Source organism: Mobula hypostoma, chromosome 4 (genome assembly GCF_963921235.1).
Source record: "Mobula hypostoma chromosome 4, sMobHyp1.1, whole genome shotgun sequence".
NCBI lineage: Eukaryota > Metazoa > Chordata > Chondrichthyes > Myliobatiformes > Myliobatidae > Mobula > Mobula hypostoma.
In genome coordinates, this window is record NC_086100.1 from 171,102,976 (window position 1) to 171,116,095 (window position 13,120).

General features: G+C 39.4%; 1 protein-coding gene across 2 annotated transcripts in view; it reads right to left on the reverse strand.

Moving 5' to 3' along the window:
- Positions 1–13,120, reverse strand: part of nsd2 (nuclear receptor binding SET domain protein 2) — a 105,607-nt gene that overhangs the window by 20,633 nt on the left and 71,854 nt on the right. For both annotated transcript variants that reach the window (XM_063047000.1, XM_063046999.1), the window contains exons 15-16: positions 10,807–10,963; positions 9,956–10,161 (exon numbers count right to left, since the gene is read on the reverse strand). In XM_063047000.1, the coding sequence (XP_062903070.1) occupies positions 9,956–10,161; positions 10,807–10,963 (363 nt within the window). The remainder of the gene's footprint in view (positions 1–9,955; positions 10,162–10,806; positions 10,964–13,120) is intronic.

Genomic DNA, 13,120 nt, shown 5'->3' on the forward strand with positions numbered 1-13,120 from the left:
TTTCCCTGGTATGTTGCTGCATTCATTTTACCCTTTACCTTCACAAGTCTTCCAGGACCTACTGCAGTGAAGCATCCCTACAGCATGATGCAGCCACCACCATGCTTCATGGTAGGGATGTTGTGTTTTTGATAATGTGTGGTATGCCAAACATAGCGTTTAGTCTGATGGCCAAAAAGCTCAAATTTGGTTTCATCAGACCATAGAACCTCCTTCCCATACATGCCTTCTGGCAAACTGTAGCCGAGATTTCATGCAAGTTTTTTTCAATAGTGGATTTCTCTTTGCCACACTACCAGAAAGCTGCGACCAGTGAAGCACACGGGCAACAGTTGTATGCGCAGTCTCCCTCATCTTAGGGACTGAAGCTTGCAGAGTCGTCATAGGTCTCTTTGTGGCCTCCTTCTTGCACACTCAGTTTTTGAGAACGGCCTGCTCTAGGCAGATTTACAACTGTGCCATATTCTCTCCATGTCTTGATGATTGACTTAACTGTACTCCAAAGGATATTCAGTGGCTTGAAAATTTTCTTGTATCCATCTCCTGACTAGTGCTTTTCAATAACCTTTTTTGCAGAGTTGCTTGGAGTGTTCTTTTCCATTCACGGAGTAGTTTTTGCCAGGATACTGACTCTCAGGCAGATGGACCTTCCAGATACAGGTGTATTTTTACTACAATCAATTGAAACATCTTGACTGCACACAGGGGATCTCCATTTAACTAATTATGTGACTTCTAAAACTATTTGGCCACACCAGTGATGATTTGGAGTGTCATATCAAAGGACGTGAATACTCATGCAATCAACTATTTTGAGTTTTATACTTGTAATTAATTTAGATCACTCACTTTGATCTGCTTAACTTTGACCTGAAAGAGTATTTTTCTGTTGATCAGTGTTGAATGAAATGCATTGTGATTCAATGTTGTAAAACAATAAAACATGAAAATTTGCAGGGGTGGGGGGGGTGAACTTTTATAGGCATTGTAGTTAAGTGCATTGGGATCTATTTAAGATAAATAGAAAAGAGCCTTATTTTATCGGGGGGGGGGGAAGAAAAGTGAATGTAAATGCTGAAAATGGTAAATTTAAACACACAAATGCTGGAAATGCTTGGGTTAGGAGAGAGTGAGAGAGAGAGAGAGAGAGATTGATTGATTGATTGATTGATTGAGATTTGATGCAGAAGTATAAATCGGGCTTTAGACTCCAATCAATTTCTCCAACTTTTGGTATTTTTTTCCCTTTCCCCCTTACCTCTTTTTCATTACCCCACTTAGGCCTCTTAGCTTTTCTCCTCACCTACCTATCACCTTCTCCCCCTTCACTTTCTCCCATAATCCATTCTCCTCTCCTCTCCTATCAGATTCCTTCTTCTCCAGTCCTTTCGCTTTTCCACTTATCACCTCCCAGCTTCTTTCTTCAGCACTCTCCCCCACCCACCTGGTTTCACCTATCATCTTCGCGCTTGTCCACCTTCCCTTTTCCGACCACCTTATTCTGGCATCTTCCCCTTTCTTTTCCGGTCCTGATGAAGGGTCTCAGCCTGAAGCATCAACTTCATTATGCATTTCTATAGATGTTGCCTGACCTCCAAGTCCCTCCAGCATACTGTGTGCATAGCAGTGGATTTAATATTTTATGTTAATGATGATTCATCAGCTAATGTTTACCAACAAATCACCTAGATTATCCATGGAAGGCAGCGAAAACTATCGGCTCCTCCATTCCCAAATTCTTGCCATATGGTAATAACAAGCACCTAAAAGTGACTTTATTCATAATATACATCTAAAATTGTGTGTCATGTAACAAATGTTGCTGTGGATGGCATTCCACACCCCACCTCCAAGAAGTTTGTTCCTTAAAGTTACAGGGGCAAAGATTAAAAAAAAATCAGGCACAAGGAATGGAGAAAAGTTTCAACTATAATTAGCAAAATTGAGACAAATACAAAAAAAGCACGAGCGATTTATTTTTGTTATTCATTTTTGGGATGGAAGTGGGAAGGTTGGCCCATTGATTGCCCACGTAACTGCTCTTGAAGAGTGTGTCGCTGAATCAATGCAATTCTTTTAGTGAACGTACTCCAAGAATATTATTGATGAGATAGTTCCAAGAATCAAGTCCAGTGACAATGATGGCACTTCCAAGTCATGAAAGTGTACAACTTGAGAACAGCCTGCTGGTAGCAACGTTACCATCCACATGATCGCCTTGTCCTTTTTGGTGACAGAAGTTGCAGTTTTGGAGATGCTGTTGAGAATGGCCTAAGCAAGGAACTGCAATGCATTATGTTGCTGCTATACATTACTGTCACTTTGTGTTGGGGCAGACAGAATTAATATTTAAGGTAGTGAGTGGAGCGTGAAATACTGCTATCTCCAATTGCAATTATAAATTAAAAATAATTTGTTGTTACTGCCTTTTTAGCTATCTTGTTATGCTGTTGGAAAGATATGAAGACTGTTTGGAGACATGGTGTCCTATTTGACCCCAATTTAAGTATGAGATCCCAATTTTGCATGGCACATTTTGGACAGCCTATTTCTAGCGCTGTAGCATTATCTATTGTCTCCTTTGCCTCAGCTCATCTGTTGCTGAAAACCTCATTGGTATCAATGACAGAGAGAAAGGGATGAAGTCCTGCAGGAAGATTTTAGTGAGCTAGGTAAAAGATTAACAAGCAAGATCTTGGAGTAATCTCAGTATTAGGATGACATATGCTAACATGTAGAGAAAAAAGAGGAATACATACTAAAGAGGTAGCACAGGAAGACAGGACTTGAGATTTCTCAAGCAATAGTTCCATTTATTGGGTAGGTAGGAACTACACAAATGAGATGGGTTATACTTCTGCAGACCAGGACCAATATCCTTGCAGAGATAATTGCAGAAAGAATTCTGAGAGATACAAATTAATCTGGCAGTATAATGGGAATCTTATATGGAATTCTAAAGGAAAGCATAGTCGTGAAGCCGGTAGTGAAAAGTAGCAAATGACAAGTGAAATGAAGAAGTCACAGTAATAAAGGCAAGCAGTAAGAGGAGTCAAAGTGCAAAAATCGTTAAATAAACTATATTAAATAAACTATACTGAATGCATATGGAACAAGATAAATGAATTAACAGCACAAAAAAAATATACAACTTAACTTTCATTACAAAAACAGGTTCAGGATAATCAGAGATGGCAGTTATTTGTTCAAGGATATTCAAAACTTAAGAGAAGATGGGGAGGAAGTACTGAGACTTAATTCATGTATGTAGGACAAAACCAACACACTAGTAAGAAATGAATCTGATTTGACATATCATGATGTAGAAATCAGTTTGGGTGAAATTAATAGCAATAGTTGGGAATACTGGTTGAAGTTGTAAAAGCAGGTTATAAATCAGCACATTGGAGGTACCCATGACATGCTCAATACAATAATTATGGGAGATTTAATAGATATTGAACTCATGGAGTAACAGCTTCTTCCTCCTATATTGATAATCAGTTCCTCTCCTAATTATGCCCTTCTCCATTTGTTTGATATCTCCAGACTATTCTACCATTTTTAAGGCATATGACTTGCTTTCCTCTGCACTCTCCATATATGTGGTCATCTAAAACTTTGAAGTCTGATAATTTAGCCAACCCCATTCAACCAACACCCCCACTTTCAGCAGCCAACACCAGCTAAATTCTAAAATTCTCATTTTTGCCTGTCATCCCCAACTTCATAAGCTCTTCCAGCTCTCTAATTCTACAAGTACTCTCAGCTGGGGCCAGTCTGGCCTATAAGGATAACCGTATATTACCAGTGGTAGTCAGATTCAGCCACTAAGACCAGAGATTCAGTATAGCCCTTAAAATATTTTAGCTGTCCATTTCCCTTTTCTCCATTGAAGCACATCTTACTACCTGTCACTTCGATGAAGTCTCCAAATAGTCCGACACCAGTCATACAGCTTCCGTAAAGGTTACTGGGTTAGTTTTGCTATGTTAAAATGGGTACTGTTTTGCTTCATTTTCCCTTGGGTATTTATTAAGAGTGATGGAAGCTGTTGTTACTAATGCTTTCTAGTGACCAATGCTCACACTGGGTTTTACAAGGGTTGGCTCCAGACCTCATCATAGCCAACTTAAAAAAAAAGAGCTGAATTCTAGGGGTGAGGCAAGACTGTCCTTGACATTAAGGCAGCATTTGACATGACATCAATGTGCTCGAGTGTAACAGGTCAATGACAGAGGGAAATTATTCCAGAAGACCAATGCACAAAAGAAAGGCGGTTATGGTTGGCCGAACAAAGACATCACTGCGAAGTTCCTCAACTGTGGCCTATGCTCACCTACCTTCTATTGCTTATCAATAACCATCTATCATCTATGATTCAGTTCCATTCATACCACCTCAGCAGTTGAAATAGTCCATGCCCTATTGCAAAACCTCCCTCAAAACTGCCAGGCAATGAACATCTTGAACATATAACTACTTTAATCACAGAATTCCCACCATCAATATACTGAAATTCATTTTTGACCGTGAGAGATAGGAGCAAAATTAGGCCCATCGATCCTGCTCCACCATTTCATCATGGCTGATCCATTTTCCCTCTCAACCCCATTCTCTTGCCTTTGCCCTGTAACATTTCATGCCCTAACTAATTAAGAACCTATCAACCTCTGCCTCAAATACACCCAGACATGGCCCGCACAGCTGCTTGTGAAAACGAATTCTACAGATTCACCACTCTATCCAGGCCCTTCAACATTCAGTATATTTAAAATGAAATCCCCCCCCACCGATCTTCTTCTAAATTCCAGCCAGTACAGGCCCAGAACCATCAAACGCTCTTTATAAGACAACCCTTTCATGCCCAGAATCATTCCCATGAGCCTCCTTTGCACCTCATATTTTTGAATTTTCTCCCCATTTAGAAAATAGTCTACCAACTGCTCACTTCTCACTGCATCCAGTTGTATAGTAGCTAAAGAGGAACGACAGGCATGTCAGAATTTGAAAATTCTCTGGCAAGCAATTTGCCTCCCGACAACTCAAAACATTTCCCTAAGAGGCCATAAGATACAGGAGAATAAGGCCATTTGCCCCATCGAGTCTGCTCTGCCATTTCATCATGGCTGATCTATTTTCCCTCTCAGCCCCACCTCTGCCTTAAATACACGGCCTCCTCTACTGTCAAGATGAACCCACACTCAGGTTGGAGGAACAACACTTTTTATTCCGTCTGGGCAGCCTCCAACCTGATGGGATGAACATTGACTTCTCTAACTCCCGTTAATGCTCCACCTCCCCTTCGTACCCCATCCCTTATTTATTTATTATTATTATTATTTTTCTCTCTCTGTCCCTCTCACTATAACTCCTTGCCCATCCTCTGGGCTCCTCTCCCCCTTTCTTTACCCCTAGGCCTTCGTCGCATGATCCTCTCCCTTCTTCATCCTTGTATCCCTTTTGCCAATCAACTTTCCAGCTCTTGGCTCCATCCCTCCCCCTATCTTCTCCTATCATTTCGGATCTCCCCTCCCCCTCCCACTTTCAAATCTCTTACTAGCTGTTCTTTCAGTTAGTCCTGATGAAGGGTCTCGGCCCGAAACGGCGATTGTACCTCTTCCTATAGCTGTTGCCTGGCCTGCTGCGTTCACCAGCATTTTTTATGTGTGTTACTCTTTATTTCTTCGACCAAAGTGCAAGTCCATATACTTCCCAACACTGTATTCCATCTGCCACTGATTTGCCCATTCTCCTAATCTGTCTAAGTCCTTCTGTAGTCTCAGTACTTCCTCAAAACTAACTGCCCCTCCACCCATCTTCGTATTGTCTGCTAACTTTGCAACAAGGCCACCAATTCCATCATCCAAGTCATTGACATATAATGTAAAAAAAGCAGTCCCAACATAGACTCCTGTGGAACACCACTAGTCACCGGTAGCCAACCAGAAAAGGCTCCCTTTATTCCCATTCTTTGCCTCCTGCCAATCAGCCACTGCTTTATGCATGCCAGAATCTTTCCTGTAATACCATGGGTTCGTAGCTTGTTAAGGAGCCTCATGTGTGGCATCTTGTCAGAGGTGTTCTGAAAATCCAAGTACACAACATCCCTGATTCCCCTTTGTCTATCCTGCTTGTTACTTCTTCAAAGAATTCCAACAAATTTGTCAGGCATTATTTTCCCTCGAGGAAACCATGCTGACCAAGGCCTATTTTATCATGTGCCTCCAAGTACCCTGAAACCACATCCTTAACAATCGACTCCAACATCTTACCAACCACTGAAGTCAGACTAATTGGCCTATAATTCCCTTTCTTCTGCCTCTCTCCCTTCTAGAAGAGTGGAATGACATTTGTAATTTTTCAGTCCTCCAGAACCATTCCAGAATCTGGTGATTCTGAAAGATCATTATTAATGCATCCACAATCTCTTCAGCCATCTCTTTCAGAACCCTGGGGTGTACACCATCTGGTCCAGGTAACTCATCTACCTTCAGACTTTATCTAAATGGCAGACGTCAGGATTGTGATGCAATACCCTCCACTTGTCTAGATGAACGGAGATCCAACAACTCTCAACATGTGACAACGTCAAGGACAAAGCTGCTCACTCACTGTATATTAATTTGACCTACAGTTCTGTGCAAACACACAGACAGGGTGCCTAAGACTTCTGCATAGTACTGCAGTAATTTTATGTATTGCACTGTACTGCTGCTGCTGCAAAAAAGATGACATTTGTGAGTGATAATAAACCTGATTCTAACATGGGTCTCTATTGTGGACTGAGAGTGGGAAGGGGGCAAGAAGAGGGGAATCATGGTTGGGAAAAGGGGAAGGTTGAGTGGAGGGAGCAGGAAGCACCAGAGAGACATTCTGCAATGATCATTAAAATAACTGTTTGGAATAAAGTGACCTTGTCTGGTGTGTCAGGACTGGGTGTGTCCGCACCTGCGCCACCCTCACCATTCCCAACATCCTTTTGGTCCCGCTAGATTTACAAACACCCTCTCTGCTCCACGCTGACTAGTACATTACTGTGTAAAAGTCTTAAGCACCCTAACTCTATATATATGCCTAAGATTTTTGCACAATAATGCATCTTCTTACATCATTACACATTGTCAAGTGGCACTGTAATATTGAGATTACTACCTTCAGGTTCTTGCGATAAAGTTGGATGTCAATAGCATGGAAGAGCAAACAACCATTTTTTTTGCATCACAAGGTCTAAGGTGCAGCATGTAGATGAGAAATAAGAGAGGCCAAGAATAGATAATTGAGGAAGTTGCCAAAAAGAGCAAAAGATAAGTAGAACAATGTTATAGGAGCTGAACCAATTTTTAAAATTTCTGTTCCATCAGCTCAACCGTGTCATCACTTATCCTTACAGTGGATAGCACTATATTCCAACTTAGAAACTCATATTCAATGTACAGAACTGAGCAGAACAATCCAGGCTGACTGGCTCAATGCAATACTGAATAGATGCAATAATTTTATAGGTGCTATTGCATGATTGAAATAGTAACTGAGGTCCATTTTGTCCTCCAATGAAGATTCAAAATATCTCATGGCAGTACCTGAATTGTTGAGTATGAGATACTAGATCCTGATTATAAATTATCTATTTAAAAATATCACTGAATTGTTTTATTCTTACAATGCTATCATACAAGTTTGCTCTGCACAAACTGGATACCACATTTCCTTCAGTACAAAAACCAGGCTCGGTTGACTAAAAGGCATTATTACAAGTCCTTATTAAAGCAAGCATCCAGTATATTTTAAAATATTAGTATTAAGATAACAATGAACTAGATTTTTGGCAAAGAAAATGTCTAGAAGTACCAGATGTACAAAAATCCTTCAGCCACAAATATTAATCTTCAAGATTCCATTCATTGAGATTAAAATTGCTGAAGAAACCTACCCTTCCCTCTAAGTATAATCCCTAATGCCAGAACCCTCATCTAAGAAAAATGCTCTCACTTCAGTGTCAAGCCCTCTAAGAACAATGAAATTATCAATGAGATCTGTCCTCATTCTTTTAAATGTTAGATAAAAAAGGCCCAGCCTATTTTTATCTTACCTCATTCATGCAATCATCTATACCTGGTGATTCTTCACCAACCTTTTTTAGATAAGGAGAGCAGGCCTGCATATCCTTATCAGGGTATGGCCTAATATCTAGGTCCCTTTGAAAACCAACACTACCCAATCTGTCATAATTGACAACAACTTGCCTTTTTTGTTTTGTGCATCAAATTAAATGCACTTAACCTTTTCCACAATTATGTATTCTGCCTGCCATGTTTTCACCTGTTTATTGAACTTGTCTATATCCCTTTGAAGCATGTTTTCAGCCTTCTCCTTATAATTCCATCAAGTTTTGTATTGTGAACAAACTTGGAAATATGCTATTTCACCCCCTCAGCCAAATTGTTGTTAAAACTGTATATAGCCAGGGCCCAGCTACTGATTTCTGCAGAACCCCACTAGTCATAGCTTGTGAATGATGTCTATTCACACTCTTTGCCTCCTACTTCATGAATCATTTTTGAATACTATCTGGATGTTATTTCCACTTCTGTATGCCTTGTTGACTTCATTGAATCATCTGAAAATCCAACTTCAATGGTTCTTCCTTTTTTATTGTATTTGTTGTATCCTTAAGGAACTCCCGCAGATCAAACAAAAACATTTTCTTTTAATCAATCCAAGTCAACTCTGTCCAATTCTTTGCCAGGTGTTTTGTTATTACATCCTTCATTATTTTTTTTCTACAATTAGTATTCTTTCCCTTTCCTTACAGAAGTCACAGTTACTTTCCTCCAATGCATAGTAACAACTATAGGAAAGATGCCATCAAGTTGGGAAGTGTGCCAAGATTTACAAGGATATTGCTGAGACTCGTAGAAAAGGGTTATAAAGAGAGGTTGAGTAGGCTACTTCTTTACTTGTTGGATTACTGAGTCAGAGAGGTGTATAAAATTGTAAGAGGATTAAATAGGCTGGATGCAGTCTTTATCCCCACCCCCAAGGCTAGGTAATCAAAAACTACAGGACACAGGTTTCAGGCAAGGAGGAAACTATTTAATAGGAACCAGAGGGCAACTTACTCCACACAAGGGTGATATGTATATGGAATGTGCCGGCAGAAGAACTGGTTGAGGCAGGCATAATAACAATATTTAAAATAAATTATCAGATAGATACATTGATAGAAAAGGCTTAGAGGTACACAAACCAAACACATGTAAATATGATCGGCTTAGAAAGGGATCTTGTTTGGCAAGGACTAGTTGGGTCAAAGAGCCTGTTTCTGTGCTGTATCCACCTGTCTCCAGAATACACAGAATTTTGGATGATGATAAGCAGAGCATCTCAAAAATCAGATTTCAAAAATTCTGGTATATAACCAGGCTTTGAGATTTATCAGTTTTCATGTTCACCAACTTCTGCAATTTGTTTGTTGGAATAACGACTCTCTTCAGATTCTAATTCTCACTAGACTTTGTTCTCTAATATTTTAGGCATTTTTTGTCTTCTGTGAAGACAGACACAAAATAGTCATGCAATTTTCTTGTTCTCTATTAGAAATCCTCCAACTCATTTAAAAGGAACTCATATTAGCCTTTGCCAGTCGTGTACAAAATTCCTTTGCACTGCTTGGTGGGCCAGAAAGGCCTGTTTTGCACTGCATCACTAAATAAATAAACATTAAAAAGAACTCAGAGCTTCCATGTCTTTCATCAGTCTACTTTTGTAATCTATTTTGTCTTTTTTAAAAATTAATTTCTTGGATCTCTTTTGCACAGTTTAGACAAAGTTCTCACAAAGAACTAAACACACAGCATCATCTTCAAACTAACATTAAACGTTGGTACAGAAATAGAAACTTAAAATTTAAGAATTTTTTTTTAACTAAAAGTTATTAATTTAAAAGCAGTACCTTTTCTAAAGGCCTTGCTGAGGCCTTTTATTTTGTTGTCTTTGCTTCCCTTATCGCCTTCCACATAAGGAAATACACGTGCCTGGTGGGTCCAAAAGTAGTCATTTGATCCGAAAAAATGAACAGGAAATTCGCCAATCTCATGTTTCATATTTTGAATATTTGTAGGAACGTTCCTTGGGTGACATATTTCTGCAGGCCACCATCTATGTTTGAAAACACATTTCAGGTTATCAACAATATGAAAGTAATATCTAGGTTACTGTAACAGGCAACTTTATCTTAATTAAAAGCCTAGTTAAATAGATAATATATTTCTCTATAATATAGAGAAATGTAATTCCCAAAACAATATACTTCAAAACTTGAAATTGAAGTGAATACTTGAAATCTGAAATAAAAGCAGTAGATTTGAATTGCTTGGTAGGTTGGGTGCCATTTGGTGAGGTATAAAATTTTCAAAAGGATTATGGAAGAACAATTTGAGCTAATACTATACTAGAGCACAGAAGATGGAAGGATAGTCCAAACATAATTCTTCACTTTAAGAAAAGGCCAGGGTGTAGTCATATTTTATAGCTGAACATGCTCCCTTAAATTTCAAGATGGCAATTTCTAGCCAAATATTCGCAGAAATAGGATGTAGCCAAATGGAGCAACCTCCTGCCTGCAAATTTAACTTTTTTCCAGTACTGTGGCAAGTTCTGATTATTAGACAAGGGATTACAAATTGCTTTCTAGCTTGGAATTACAATCAACTTGCCATGCAAAGTATTTTTTATAAATGTGAATAAACTTCACTGAAACAAAACTCCAAAATAATATTAAATCATCTATAAATCTGGACTTGCCTGTAGCTTCCAAGCTTTACCCAGATGATGTCTTTGTAGCGTGGCTTCTTGCCTGCCTTGCAGTCATTGCAAAACCAACTCCCCTCAGGGGTGTCAATGTTAAGACATTCTGGGTGAAATGCTGCAGGACAGGACTCACAACATAATAGACTTCCCCCTGTATAAAATGATATAAAATTAATTCAGGGTTCTATTACAGAACATGCTTACAAAGAACAAAATGTTGCATTTATATAGCATCCCACAATAGTCTCAAATTAACTGATGATTGATTTCCGCTGTCCATGTTCTCATCTCGTGATTAGAGGAGGTGCTGCATTTCTCTGATCACATAATATGACCAAGTAGAATAATAAGCTGTTATCAATGTTATTTTATCAGGGATGGGCTGTTTTATTTTCTGAATGTGACAAATGACTGTGATGTGAAAGCACTTTCATAAACTTGTCTTGCACTGGAAGATACTGACATGCCTACTAGATGCAGCTGATGGCAATAAGATTTGAGGCTACTCTTGCAGAGATACCAAAATTTGATTATAGGAAGTCAATATTAAAGCTTATTTATTTGTGGCTTTGCATACAAAGAGAATTTTCTCAGGGTATCCATGGACCCCTCGATTAATGTCAAGGGTCCACGGCATAAAAAAGGTTGGGAACCCCTGCTTTAGACAGATCCTCTTTCATACCTGGACTATATCAGGTAGGGAGAATTCTGAAGAAAAAAAATACTTTCTCCCAATACAACCAACACACATCAAAGTTGCTGGTGAATGCAGCAGGCCAGGCAACATCTCTAGGAAGAAGTACAGTCGACGTTTCGGGCCGAGACCCTTCATCAGGACTAACTGAAAGAAGAGCTAGTAAGAGATTTGAAAGTGGGAAGGGGAGGGGGAGATCTGAAATGATAGGAGAAGACAGGAGGGGGAGGGATGGAGCCAAGAGCTGGACAGTTGATTGGCAAAGGGGATATGACAGGATCATGGGACAGGAGGCCCAGGGAGAAAGAAAGGGGGCTGGCTGGCCTGCTGTGTTCACCAGCAACTTTGATGTGGGTTGCTTGAATTTCCAGCATCTGCAGAATTCCTCGTGTTTGCTTTCTCACAATACTTAAGTTTCTAAAGTTAACTCATTCTTGAAGATCAATGCACAGTATTTAAATTGGTAAACAGACATGCTCAAGAAACTGTGTAGCATCAACTTTTACTCAAAGGCAAGCATGTCACATGCTTTCTTTAAAGACTCTACCCACTTGTGGTGCCACTTTCAGGGAGCCAAGGACTTTTGTTCTGGAATTCTAGATATTAGTACATCCATTGGAATCCTTTTAATTACAGCACGTTACTTCAGAGCACTTCATACAAGACAAAAGATTGGTACCACTAGAGCAAGTGCCAAGGAGATTTACCAGGATGTTGCCAGGACTGAGGAACTGTATTAGACGGAATACACTCTCGGCTGAGAATGTACTCTTGCAAAGGAGATAAAAATATTCAAATTAAGAGCATCAGACCATTTGACATTCAAGTTTTCTGTGGCAGTTAATAAAATCAAGGCCTGAATTATTTTACCCTGAACCCATTTCTGTCTTACTATAAATATATTGCAAGAATCTGCTTCCACTGTTCCTTGACAGAAGAGTTCAGCACAGGAGTAGGCCCTTCTGTCCAAGATGTCTGTGCCAACCGTGACACCAACTTAAACTACACATTCACCTGTACTTCTGTGTTCACCATTCTCTGCTCATTTGTCTATTTATATGCCTCTTAAAATATGACTATTATATCTGCTTCCACCACCTCCCCAGTTGTGTGTTCCAGGCACACACCACTTACCATGTAATAAAACTTGCCACATACACCACCTTTAAACTTTTCTCATCTCGCCTTAGAAGTATGCTTTCTAGTAATTTATATTTCCTCTTGGGGCAAAAAATGCTATCTACCCTATCTATGCCACTCATTATTTTATGTACTTCTACCAGCTCACACTTAGCCTTCAATACGTCAGAGAAAACAAGGCTGTCAAACCTCTTTATAGTGAATACTCTAATCCAAGTAACATCCCAGTGAACAACTTCTGCACCCTCGCCAAAGCCCGCATATCCTTAAACAGCTTGCAAAAATATCTTTAAGACAGATAAGCTGATTGGCCTGATTTTTTTCCTGCTTTTGGTTTTTCCTTTAAGAATTGAAGATTTGCATTCTTTATTTTCCAATTAAGTGTAATGTTCCCTGAATCTAGGGAATTATGGAAAATTAAAGCCAGCACTTTTGAGCATTGTGCGCAGTTCTACTCATCAGGACTAGAAAGGA